At 50.8% G+C, this 11015-nt stretch overlaps 2 protein-coding genes across 5 annotated transcripts in view; both read left to right on the top strand.

The window, feature by feature from the left end:
• Mia (melanoma inhibitory activity) overlaps positions 1–1082 on the top strand; it is a 2563-nt gene extending 1481 nt beyond the window's left edge. Inside the window, exons 3-4 of the mRNA XM_004647973.2 lie at positions 566–676; positions 999–1082. Of these exons, the coding sequence (XP_004648030.1) occupies positions 566–676; positions 999–1022 (135 nt within the window). The 3' untranslated portion in view covers positions 1023–1082. The remainder of the gene's footprint in view (positions 1–565; positions 677–998) is intronic.
• Positions 1083–1958: 876 nt separating this feature from the next.
• Rab4b (RAB4B, member RAS oncogene family) overlaps positions 1959–11015 on the top strand; it is a 9782-nt gene continuing 725 nt past the window's right edge. Inside the window, exons 1-8 of one of the 4 annotated variants that reach the window (XM_023708279.1) lie at positions 1960–2159; positions 3402–3482; positions 3719–3833; positions 5964–6026; positions 6111–6265; positions 7678–7773; positions 7867–7997; positions 9533–9614. In XM_023708279.1, coding sequence (XP_023564047.1) covers positions 2144–2159; positions 3402–3482; positions 3719–3833; positions 5964–6026; positions 6111–6265; positions 7678–7773; positions 7867–7982 — 642 coding nt within the window. In that variant the 5' untranslated portion in view covers positions 1960–2143 and the 3' untranslated portion in view covers positions 7983–7997; positions 9533–9614. Of the gene's footprint in view, positions 2160–3401; positions 3483–3718; positions 3834–5963; positions 6027–6110; positions 6266–7677; positions 7774–7866; positions 7998–8141; positions 8398–9532; positions 9615–11015 lie in introns of those variants that run through there. The other 3 variants (XM_023708278.1, XM_004647972.2, XM_023708281.1) reach the window with 3 other exon arrangements.

The following is an 11015-nucleotide window of genomic DNA, read 5'->3' as shown; positions in this document are numbered from 1 at the left end:
CCTGCTTAGGCAAGCACAGGGACAGGGGTTCGATTTTGGGCACCACATACTATGCCACAGGGTGAGCTGAGCCACCCACAGAGTTGGGGCGTGGTGGCGCAGGACTGTAATCCCAGCGCTGGGGAGGCTGAAAACAGGAGGATCACTAGAAGTCTGAATTGCATAGTGAGACTCTCTATCAAATACCTTTAAAAAAAACAGGGGTGGGGTGGTCATGTAGCTCACTGGAAACATCTTGGGGTCAGTCCATAGTGTGCACATGCGTGTGGGCACACACACAGTAAATATATGCTGCGCTGATCCATAATATAGAGTAGCTATGGGGTTGCTTTTATTTCTTAGCAATGCTGGAGGTTGAATTTAGGGCTCATGCACACCAGGGCCCTTGTAAGTGCAAGTTACAATTGGAGTGCTTAGAGAGGGGCTCCAATAGGTGTTATTTAAACAGATAGAATAACAAGGATGGAGCCAGACTTGAGATCCAGGAGAAGAGATGGTTCAGGGACCTTGAGGAGGAATGAGCTTGTCGTCTTCCTAGACCTGGCTTTTAATTCCTCTTCCCCAGGTTCAGGGAGATTACTACGGAGACCTGGCGGCTCGCCTGGGTTATTTCCCCAGTAGCATTGTTCGTGTAAGCCAGACTTTGAAACCTGGGAAAATTGACGTGAAGACAGATGTAAGTGTCCTGGGGTGAGGGGTGCGGGGTGGCAGGGTTCTGGAGGGAAGATCCTTGGCTTGTGATGATACAGGCAAAGATGCTCCTATCTTGGCTTTCTGCTGGCCTTCCTGTATGTGCTGTGAGAAGTTCTGAGGCCTGTTTTGTCACCTATAAAATGGGAAGTGATTTCTAAACCCCACTCTAGTTGGGAGATACAAAGGCTAGAGGACCCTAGGCTAATTTGCATAGTTTTTGTATGGTCAATCTTGACCCCTGAAGCTACAATGAAAAACACTAAATCTGTGAGTTTCTCTTCACTGTTTACCTTTCTCTTTTTCAGAAATGGGACTTTTACTGCCAGTGAGCTCAGCCAACCACTCTTCCTGCTTCCCCCCTTTATGCAAATACACCAGTCCCGGGCAAACTGCTGGTCTCTGTGGTTTTTGGGGGTGGGGTGAGGATGTACAAAGGAAGTATTTCTTAGGCTCCTGAACCTAGCCAATCAACTCCCCGAATATGGTTCGTTAGTGGTTGCTAGGCAGGATTTTACTGATTTGAAAGCCCTTTGCCTTAGGCTGTGTGCTCCTGGTACAGCTCCTATCTTTGATCTGGGACACAAGCAAGGGAGAGGCGGAATAGCCTAAACAGCCCAACTGGAGAACTGTGGTGTCCTCTACACACAAGAGGGTGTTAAAGTACTGGGAATGAGTCAGTTGCACCATAAAAGGAACATAAATCTTAAAATAGAGGTTTTGTTTATTTATTTTTGAGACAAGGTCTCAGTATATAGTTGTCAGGCCTCAAACTCACTTTATGGTTCAGTTAGGCCTCAAATCTAAAGCAATCCTGCCTCCTTTCCCCAAGCGGCAGGATCACAGGCCTGTACCACCGCACCCGGCTCAGCGTTAGAGAATATCTGCAAAAGGATGTGGGAAGCAACCTGCGCATTTCTTCCAAATTTTCCTGCACACCTTTTTTTAGAGTCAAAAATCACATCCACTGGCTCAAGATACGTCTCTTTTCCAACTCTGTCAAACCTGCCTTAGATTCTACTTTGAATTCTTCTCCCCACCTCCCAAGTGCACTTCTCACCAGGCCAGTCTGCACCGTACCCCCAGACTCCTGACCAGATAGATCCGTTCCTCCACCGGACTGAGCATCTTTGTACCGCCTCTTACCACTTGCTTCGCCAATCCCTTGCACTGGTCCCGCCTCTTTTGACTCCGCCCTCCTCATTCCACCAATCTGTGGCCTTCGTCCCACCCCCTGCCAGTGGATTCCACCAATCCCACTCTTCTGAAAGCGTGGCCTGGTGTCCCGCAGCTTTAGCGGGTCGCGCTGGAGCGGAGGTGGAGGCGGAAGTGGCGGTGCCGGGTCCGGAGTGTAGGAAGGAGCAGGGGCTGCAGCCGGAGTGGAGCGGCTGCCAGCCGAGGAGCAGGCGCGACTGCGGCGCCATATTGCGGCCCATTGCGGCCGCATCAAGTCATGGCCGAGACGTACGGTAAGCGTGGTGGGCCGACTCTGGAGTTCGGGGTCTGCGCCCGGAGGATGCGGCCTGTGGGGATGGGGCGGGGCCGTACATTAGGGGGCGGGGTCTGTTGCTATGGGGGCAGGGCCTAATTGGATGCTGGGAGGGGTTTCGTGAGTCGGGGCTGAGCTACATCTATTTGGGTGGAGCCTGAGGGTCTGGTGCTTGGGTTAAATAGATGTGGGCGGGATCGAAGGGGATCGAAGGGAGTCGGTCTAGATAGTTCAGCTTGGGCCTTCAGGTGTCGGGGCGGAGTCAGTGAATGGGGCGGGGCTGACTCTGAAAGCAGGGGTCGTGCTTGATGGGCTAGTGAGAACCCCTGGGAATCTGGAATAGGGCTTCGGTCTCGGCCTGATTTGACTCAGAGATCTGGAATGGGATTTAGATGGGTTGTTCTTGAATGTAGACAGGGATGAGGTTTAAGCTTGAGAATAAGGTGTAGGAAAAAGAGGTTGAGAATTGGAAAATCAATGTGGGTGTTGAGTGTCAGGTGATGGGGGTCAGGGAGCTGTAGAAAACTCTCCCAAGAGAAGTCAGAGGGAGTTGCATTCATTCAAAAAATATGTATGAAAAAGCAGAGGGATCAAGTGCAAAGATCCTGAGGTGGAAACCAGTTTATCAGGTTCAGGGTATAGACTGAAGGCAACCACAGCTCAGTGGGTAGTGAGAGGGTGGTAGGGGAAGTGAAGAGGAACAAAACCTAGATTCTTGTCCTTGATTAAATGGCTTTTAAGAGGTTTTAGCAATATACTAGCTAAGATCTTGGGCTTCGGAAGCTTATGGTCTGGGTTTGAATCTCAGATCTGCCTAGCTGTGTGACCACGGGCAAGTCAGGTTCTCTGGCCTCAGTTTCCTGCTTGGGACGCTGGATACGTTTTTACCATGCTTCCCTTCTAGAGTTTTCCTGAAGATCTCAGTGAACTATTGATATAAGTAAAGATATGTAGACCTATGCCTAAGGCATGTGGTAAATAGCTAAGAATAATCTTGGCTCAAAGCATGGCTCAGTGGCAGAGCACTTGCCTACCCTCACATACACAAAGCCCTAGATCCAATGCCCAGCAGTGCAAAAGGAGAAAGGTAATGTAATTATTCTTGTTGTCTGGGGCATTGTTTCTACCTGGCTGTTGGTCTCTTGCTAACTTTTTCTGATTTTCCTCTTTTTTCTATATCTGGTTTCTACGGGCCTCCTTGATTTTGGCTACATCTGTTCAGACTTCCTCTTCAAATTCCTAGTGATTGGCAGTGCAGGAACTGGCAAATCATGTCTTCTTCATCAGTTCATTGAGAATAAGTGTGAGTTGGCACTGGTCCTGGGAACACCGGGCTGTGGACAAGGGTGTGCAATGGGGCAGGTGGGGCACTCCGATTCCAGTGCTGGGGGCATGGTTCTTGCATTGAAGTTTGTTCTTTCTAGGTTTTCTGTCACCCTCGTAGTGGGAAGGAGTTAATAGAGACAAAGGAGGCCAGGGAGGGTAGAGGTCCTCTGAACCTCTGCACTGCCTCGTCTGTCCTTTTTCTTCTCATCTTAGTCAAGCAAGATTCCAACCACACGATTGGCGTGGAGTTTGGATCCCGAGTGGTCAACGTAGGTGGGAAGACTGTGAAGCTACAGATTTGGGACACTGCTGGCCAGGAGCGGTTTCGGTAGGTGGGCTTGGCTTCCAAGGTGGGATGGATGGACAGAAGTTGGGAGAGAGATGTGTGTAGTTACTCAGGGAGACAGCAGTAGGAGTGAGGAGATACTGAGAGGACAGACAACGCAGAAGGAGGGAGGAGACAGTCTTGGTTGGCAGGTCCATCCAGCTGAGGAGAGAGGGAAAGAAAAAGATAGCCAAGGGGGAAAGAAAGGCTTCGGACTGTGGTTGTAGCTGGGTGAGAGTGCTTGCCTAGCGCGCACAAAGCCCTTAGTCTAATCCCTACACCACAAAAATGTCAGGAGGGCCCTAAAACAGAGAGAGAAGGAAAAAGGGAAAGAAAAAAGACAGGTTCTGGATGTGGAGGTACAGCACTATTGGAGGCTGAGGCAGGAGGATTACAAATTGGAGCTCAACCCCAGCATTTGAACAAATTAGTGAGCTCCTGTCTCAAATTTAAAAAAATTAAAAAAGGATCCTGGTGTTAGTGTGGCAGTGCATGCCTGTAATTTAGCACTGGCGAGGCTGAGGCAGGGAGTGGCTAAGGTAGTAAGGTTGCGAGTTTGAGGCCAATAATACCTTTTTCAAAAGAAAAAAAATGAAGGGGCAGGGAGATGGCTCAGTGGAATAAGTGCTTCCCTGGCAAGCGCAAGGGCCTGAGTTCAATCTCCAGTTTCGCCAAAAGAAAAAAAAGAAAAAAATGAAAAAGTGCTGTGAATATAGTTCACTGTGAATGCTTCCAGGTTTAATCCCACATACTGGAGAGAGGGTAGGGGAAGAGGAGAAAATGATGATGCAAATGGTAGGAGGACACAGAGTAAAACAGGTGAGGGGGCAGGGGTGTGGACAGGTACAGCCAGGAAGATGGAAAAGTGAATGTTTTGGGGCTGGTGAGATGGCTCAGTGGTCTAAAGCACCTACTTAGAACAAGCTTAGCAAAGCACAGGTACCACGGTTCAATCCCCAGCACCACATGCCAGCCAGCCCGCCCCCTGGTGGGCTGAGCTGGCCACACACACACACACAAATAAAAGAAAAGTGAATGTTTTGTAGGGAAGGGGAAATATATAGCACCCAGCACATAGTAGGTCTTCAGAAAATGCTTGTAGGAGAATTGACAGACATGGAAATTTAAGAGAGGGTCTCAGAAATAGCAGCAGGGAAAATAGGGAATTCAGTCCATGTGGGATGTGGTCTTGGAGCAGCACATAGTAGCTACTAACTTAATATTGGTATGTTAACTGAGTGCATGAGGTATGTAGGGATTCAGAGACAAACACAGTGACGAAGGGACAGGTGTGTGGGATGGGCTGGATTCACAATCAGTGCGCAGTAATATGGAATGCATGAATTCTCAAGGGCTGTAGCCAGGTGAGACTATGGGAGAATGTGGAGAGCTAGGCACACTGGGAAAGGGGGCTTCAGCAGCCATAGCACCAGAGGGCCAAGCAGATGCTGCGTAGCACTTGGCCAGGTTCAGGTAGAGGGAGATGCTCAGAAAGTGTTGAATGAAAGAATGAATTTGAGGGAAGGCATGTGTGTGTGAGAGCCAGAGCTAGGAAAAAAAGAGAGAATTAAAGACAGGCAGCTGGGGGTTTACCCTGGTGGCGGAGTGGTTGCCTAGGGAGGCCCTAAGTTAGAGCTCCAGCACTGAAAAAAAAAAAAAAAAAAAAAACAAGTCTATAGTCTGGGCATGGTATTGCATGCCTGTAATCCTGGCACTTAGGAGGCTGAGGCAAGAGGATTACTGTGAGTTTGATGCCACTGTGAGCTACTGAGTGAGTTCAAAGCCAGCCTGAACTGCACAGTGAGAGACCCTGTCCCAAAAAGGGGGAAAAAATAATAAAAAAGATACACACATGAGAGAGACACAGAAAGAAATAAACCAGTGGAGAGATGCAGAAAGGCAGGGACACAGAGAGATTCACAGTCAGACCACTGAGGGAGCAAGGTAGAAATCAAGAGAGGTGCAGAGAATAGGGGCAGAGAGAAACCCTGTACCCATCAGATGATGTGTAGGTTTTGGGGGATGGGCCAGCAGTAGAGAGAGGCCTCCGAACCACCAGTCTCTCTCTGCAGAGGGGGGCAGTCTTGGGGCAGACCCCAGCCTTGTGGGTGACTGGGTCCCCTGGCCCCACAGGTCAGTGACACGGAGTTACTACCGAGGGGCAGCTGGAGCCCTGCTGGTCTACGATATCACCAGGTGGGTGCAGGTGTTGGCAGCATGGTTGGGGCAGGGCCTGGGGCCCCGTCTTCCATGCCACCTTCTTTTATGCCTCTTCGACAGCCGGGAGACATACAACTCACTGGCTGCCTGGCTGACTGACGCCCGCACTCTGGCCAGCCCCAACATCGTGGTCATCCTCTGCGGCAACAAGAAGGACCTGGACCCTGAGCGCGAGGTCACTTTCCTGGAGGCCTCCCGCTTTGCCCAGGAGAATGGTGAGGGCCAGGCTGTGCTGGGAGCTGGGTGGGGCTGGAGGGGTGGAATGGTGCTCAGTGCCCTCAATGTGGGAGTTCAGAGGTCCCCCTGAAATCTGAGTGTTGAGCTGTGTGACCACTCTGGTCCTCATTTCCTTCAGTGGGAAGTGGGGTTCTCAGTGTTTGTGCCTCACAGTGTGCTGGTTAGGGAGGTCATGGGAAGCCCTCCCCTCCCCCCGCACCTCCTGTCACAGAGAGGGTACAGGGTCTGAATGTTGGCTGGGGAGACGTGTCCACCACCAAGGGGAGGCAGCGCTGGGTATCGGCTTCAGGTAGAGGAGCAAACTCAGGTGGCCTAGGGACCCGAGGGGAATAGGTGTAAGGGAATGGAGAGGACTGATGGGCTCTGTCGAGAGGTTTGTAAGTTAGCCACTGTAGCACGTGTGTGTAATCACAGCATTCTGGGAGGCTGAGGCAGGAGGACTGCAAGTTTGGGTCCACCCTGGGCAATTGATAACTTAGCCAGATTCTGTTTCAAAATAATAAATAGTAAGGGGCTGGTGAGATAGCTCAGAGAAGTGAAGCTCCTGCTTAGGCAAGCTTAGGCAAGTGCAGGTACTGCTGTTTGATCCCTGGTACCACATGCAGCACCAGCCCCGCCCCCAGGGCAGGCTGAGCCAGCTACAGAGTCTGGGCATAGTGGTGCACACCTGTAATCCCAGTGCTAGGGAAGCTGAAAACAGGAGGATCACTGTGAGTCCATGCTGTGTAGTGAGACCCTGCAACAACCAAATATTAAAAAAACAATAAAAAGCACTGGGGCTGTAGTCAATGCAAGGGGCTTAGGTTCAATTTCCTGTAACACACACACACACACACACACACACACACACACACACACACACAGAGGAGAATCAAACTCACTTGAGCACACTGTGCTGCCCGGCCAGCCACATCTGCTGGTTTGGCATGTGTTCGTGTCTCCCAGGGGGATGGAATCCTAGCTCTAAGTTACTCATTGAGAGGTCTTATAGCCTGGGGCTGTGCTAGGTGGCACTGGCGACCCAGTGATAAAGACAGCTTTATGTTACTCACAGTGCAGAGGGTGAGATTGAAGGTACAGGTTCATTTACAGACAGCAGTGGCCCAGGGAGGTTGTGGTCAGTCTGGGAAGGCAGCAGAGGCCCTGTGGACCTGCAGGAGAGCCCTGGCCCAGGCCAGAAGGTCAGGCAGGATGTTCTGGGGTGGGGTCCTGTGCCCTGAGCACAGAAGGACAAGCTGGCGGGAGACAGAATGCTCTGCAGGGCACAGCACAGTATGTGCAGAGGCCCATGGGAGGCCGTGGTGGTTGGGGCATTTAAAGAACCTAATGAGAGCCAGCCGGTGGGAGTAGGCGTGGAGGGCAGGGACCAACGGAGATCCTGGCCCTCCAGAGCTCATGTTCCTGGAAACGAGCGCGCTCACAGGTGAGAACGTGGAGGAGGCTTTCCTGAAGTGCGCCCGCACCATCCTCAACAAGATCGACTCAGGTAAGACCCAACTGAGCAGCCCAATGGAGTGGAAGGTTGGGTTCTGGGGTCTCTGTGGGACCAGCCCTGAGCTTTCCCCCTGCCTGCCCGCAGGTGAGCTGGACCCTGAGAGGATGGGCTCAGGCATTCAGTATGGTGATGCGTCCCTCCGCCAGCTGCGGCAGCCTCGGAGTGCCCAGGCCGTGACCCCTCAGCCCTGCGGCTGCTGAGACCTGCAGAGCCAGGTGGGATGCTGGGGGCTTAGGGAGGCAGGGCCTGTGTCCTGGGAAGAGGGGCGTGGAGCGGACAGAGACATGGAGAATGTGGTGACAAGAAGCAGTGAAAGGAAAAGATGCAGAGCATAGGAGCCGAAGGAGCCGTCTTCCCAGACATAGGGAACCCACCTGCCTGACTGCACCTCAGAGCTCTCTGCCAGCCCTCAGCAGCACCTGGCTTCCCCTTTCTAGTGCTGAGTGCCTGCTGTGTACCAAGCCCTGTTCAAGGCTCTGGGGAGACAGCAGTGAGGAAAAACCGCTGTCCTGGAGCCAACATGCTCCTGGGAGGGAACAGACAATAAACAAGACATGTAAATAAATGGCCTGGGCGTGGTGGTGCACACCTGTAATCCCAGCACTCTGGGAGGTTGAGGCAGAAGTGTTGAAAGTTCAAGCCTAGCCTGAATAATTTAGTGAGGTCTCGTCTCAAAATAAAAAATAAAAAGGGAGGTGGGGCACTGAGAATTTGGATTTCATCCCAAGTTCAAAAAATAAAAAAAGACACAAATAAATTATATAGTAGCTGTAGAGAAGATTTCAAATTGAGTCAGACAGGGAAGGGTGGAGGAGTTCACTTAAACAGAATATTGAGGGAGGCCTTGTTGAGAAGGTGACTTCTGAACCAACACCTGAAGGAGGCAGAGGAGGAATCTTGGGCATCTGGGGTTGGAGCAGCGTGGGAACAGCAAGCGCAAAGGCCCTGGGTGAGAGCTCAGTCAGGCTGGTCGAGGTGACACCTGGTGCAGGTGAGGAGGGGGTCACGATGGCTGCAGTGGGGTGCGTAGTGCTGGGGGCTCAGCAGGACATAGTGCTTGTGGCTTGGGGAGGACTCTGGTTGAGATCTTGGCCAGGATGGGAGCCATAGGAGTCTTCTGAGCTGTCTAGACAGAAGATTTGATTCAGGGGTTCACAGGGACCCACTGGGTGCAGGTAGGAAAGAGATAGGGAAGTGGTGTTTGCTGCTGCAGAGTCAAGGCTAGGGAGGCTGGTGGATGGCCTGGGATGGGGGGAGGGCTTGAGCCATGGGTAGGTTGTTTGCTGCCTGGGCTTTTTCTTTCCCTCCTTGTCCTGGCTTGATGCAGCCAAGGGCTCTAAAATAGAAATCTGCGCTTGCCCATCCTTGTTTAAAACCATGCATGGCTCACAGGGCTCCTGGCACCCGACGGAGGCTGCTCAGTGGGATGCTGGACTCAGCAGGGACTGGCCCCTGTAGCTACCTCAGCCTTCCCTTGCGCCTCTCCCCAGCCCGTAGGCTGCTTCTGCCGCACTGACTTCTGTTTCCTGTGTCTTTGCTCATGCTGTGCCTTCTGCCTAGAACACTTTCCTTTTCTCTTTGCCCTGGTAACCCCCCGTCCTCCTCCAGGAAGCCTTGTTTGTTCTTCTAGTTTGCTCCAAACCCGTTTACAGGCTCACCTTGCCTTGCAGGGTTTGCTCCCCTCCCCAACTCTGTGGGTGGGTGGTGGCTGTGGCCACTTCTCCCCTTCATACCTTCTGCTTCCTCCCAGCCATTTACCACTGCAGCGAGACTGAGGGGAAAATTGGCTAGACTTTGGATCTGCGTGGAAGGTGGAGCCAGCGTGTTTTCCTGATGGCATTTGAAAAGGCCAGGGGGCCCAGGGTGGAGTGGGGGTGGTTGGGGTTTAAGGATAAATTCTTCGGACAATGCTGTCTTGCCCGGCATTTGCATGTGCTGTGCCTGGGCCTTGGATTCCACGTCTGTAAAATGAGGGCAAAAGTTGTGCAATACCTGTCTCTTAGGAGTGTCGAGAAGGTTAAATAAATCAGTTCATTTAAAGTGCTTGGGATGGGCCCAATACTTAGTAAAGACTCAATAAGCAGGGCTGTTCATGCTATTCCTTCACATGCATCTTAAAGACTCTGGGCTGTGCAGACGCGGGAGGATGTGTATTCTTAGCATAGAATCTCAGAGGGTCAAATGTAACAAGACAGTGCATTTAGAGACTGTTGGCTGCACTTTCGTATGTTGATCTAATATAGTCACACCTATGTATAACATTCAAATATGTTTTCCTACTCCACTTCTTAAATTGAAATTAACAGGTTCACATTGGGGCCATAATTTGTATGTCTCACTGCCAGGTGACTCTTACTTGAATGTGTTATATTCCCCCCAGCTTGTTCCACTGGTGGTACATGCATGCCTGTCCCATTGGGTGGCCTGGGATGGTCCCATTAGGTGGCTCAAGCCTGTGGTGGTTCATGGCAGTGGGAATGTTAAATTCACATAAGTATAGTCATGTTAAAGCTCAGTGGCATTTAGTGCATTGACAAGGTTGTACAGCCATCCGCTCTGTCTAGTTCCAGATTATTTTCAAAACCTTAAAAGAAAACTGCAAACCCAGCAAATAGTCATTCCTCATTCCCCCTCATCCCCTGGAACTACCAGTTTGCTTTCTGTCTCTGTTGACCAACTTTTTCTTGTTTATATTTTGCTGAAATGCTCTTCTTATATAGTTGACTGGCCTTGAGCTTGCTTTGTAGCCCAAGCTACCTTGGCTTTGCTCTGTAGCTCGTGATCCTCCTTGCTGAGCCTCCAGAGTGTGCGGATTAAAGTCATGTGCCACTGTGCCCAGCTGACCAGTATTATTACATATGGTGCACTCTGACATTTTCTCTTTTATTCAATTTGAATAAAAATTATCCAAGGTCCACCAAATGATTCCCCCTTCCCATGCAATGTTGCACATTTGAATCACCTGGAGAGCTTCAATGTCCAGGCTTAACTCCAGAGATTTTGAAGTAATTTCAGGATTTCTAGAAGCTTCTAGACAATGCTATGTACAATCAAAGCAAAAAGCATTAATGTGTCTCTCTAGCTTGGAAAATTCTGGAAGGAGGCCTAAAGTCAGGGTGATCAGGATATCGGAGGACACAGATACAAAAGTAGGGGTATGATATTTAGACATTGAAATGTCCCTTTACAGATTGTTGTCTGAGGTAAGCAAGCAGGTAGATACAAGGGGGGGG

Source organism: Octodon degus, unplaced genomic scaffold (assembly GCF_000260255.1).
Source record: "Octodon degus isolate 3935 unplaced genomic scaffold, OctDeg1.0 scaffold00344, whole genome shotgun sequence".
In the NCBI taxonomy this organism is placed as follows: domain Eukaryota; kingdom Metazoa; phylum Chordata; class Mammalia; order Rodentia; family Octodontidae; genus Octodon; species Octodon degus.
The sequence above is the reverse complement of the archived record's forward strand: the minus strand, read 5'-3'. Positions and strand labels throughout refer to the sequence as shown.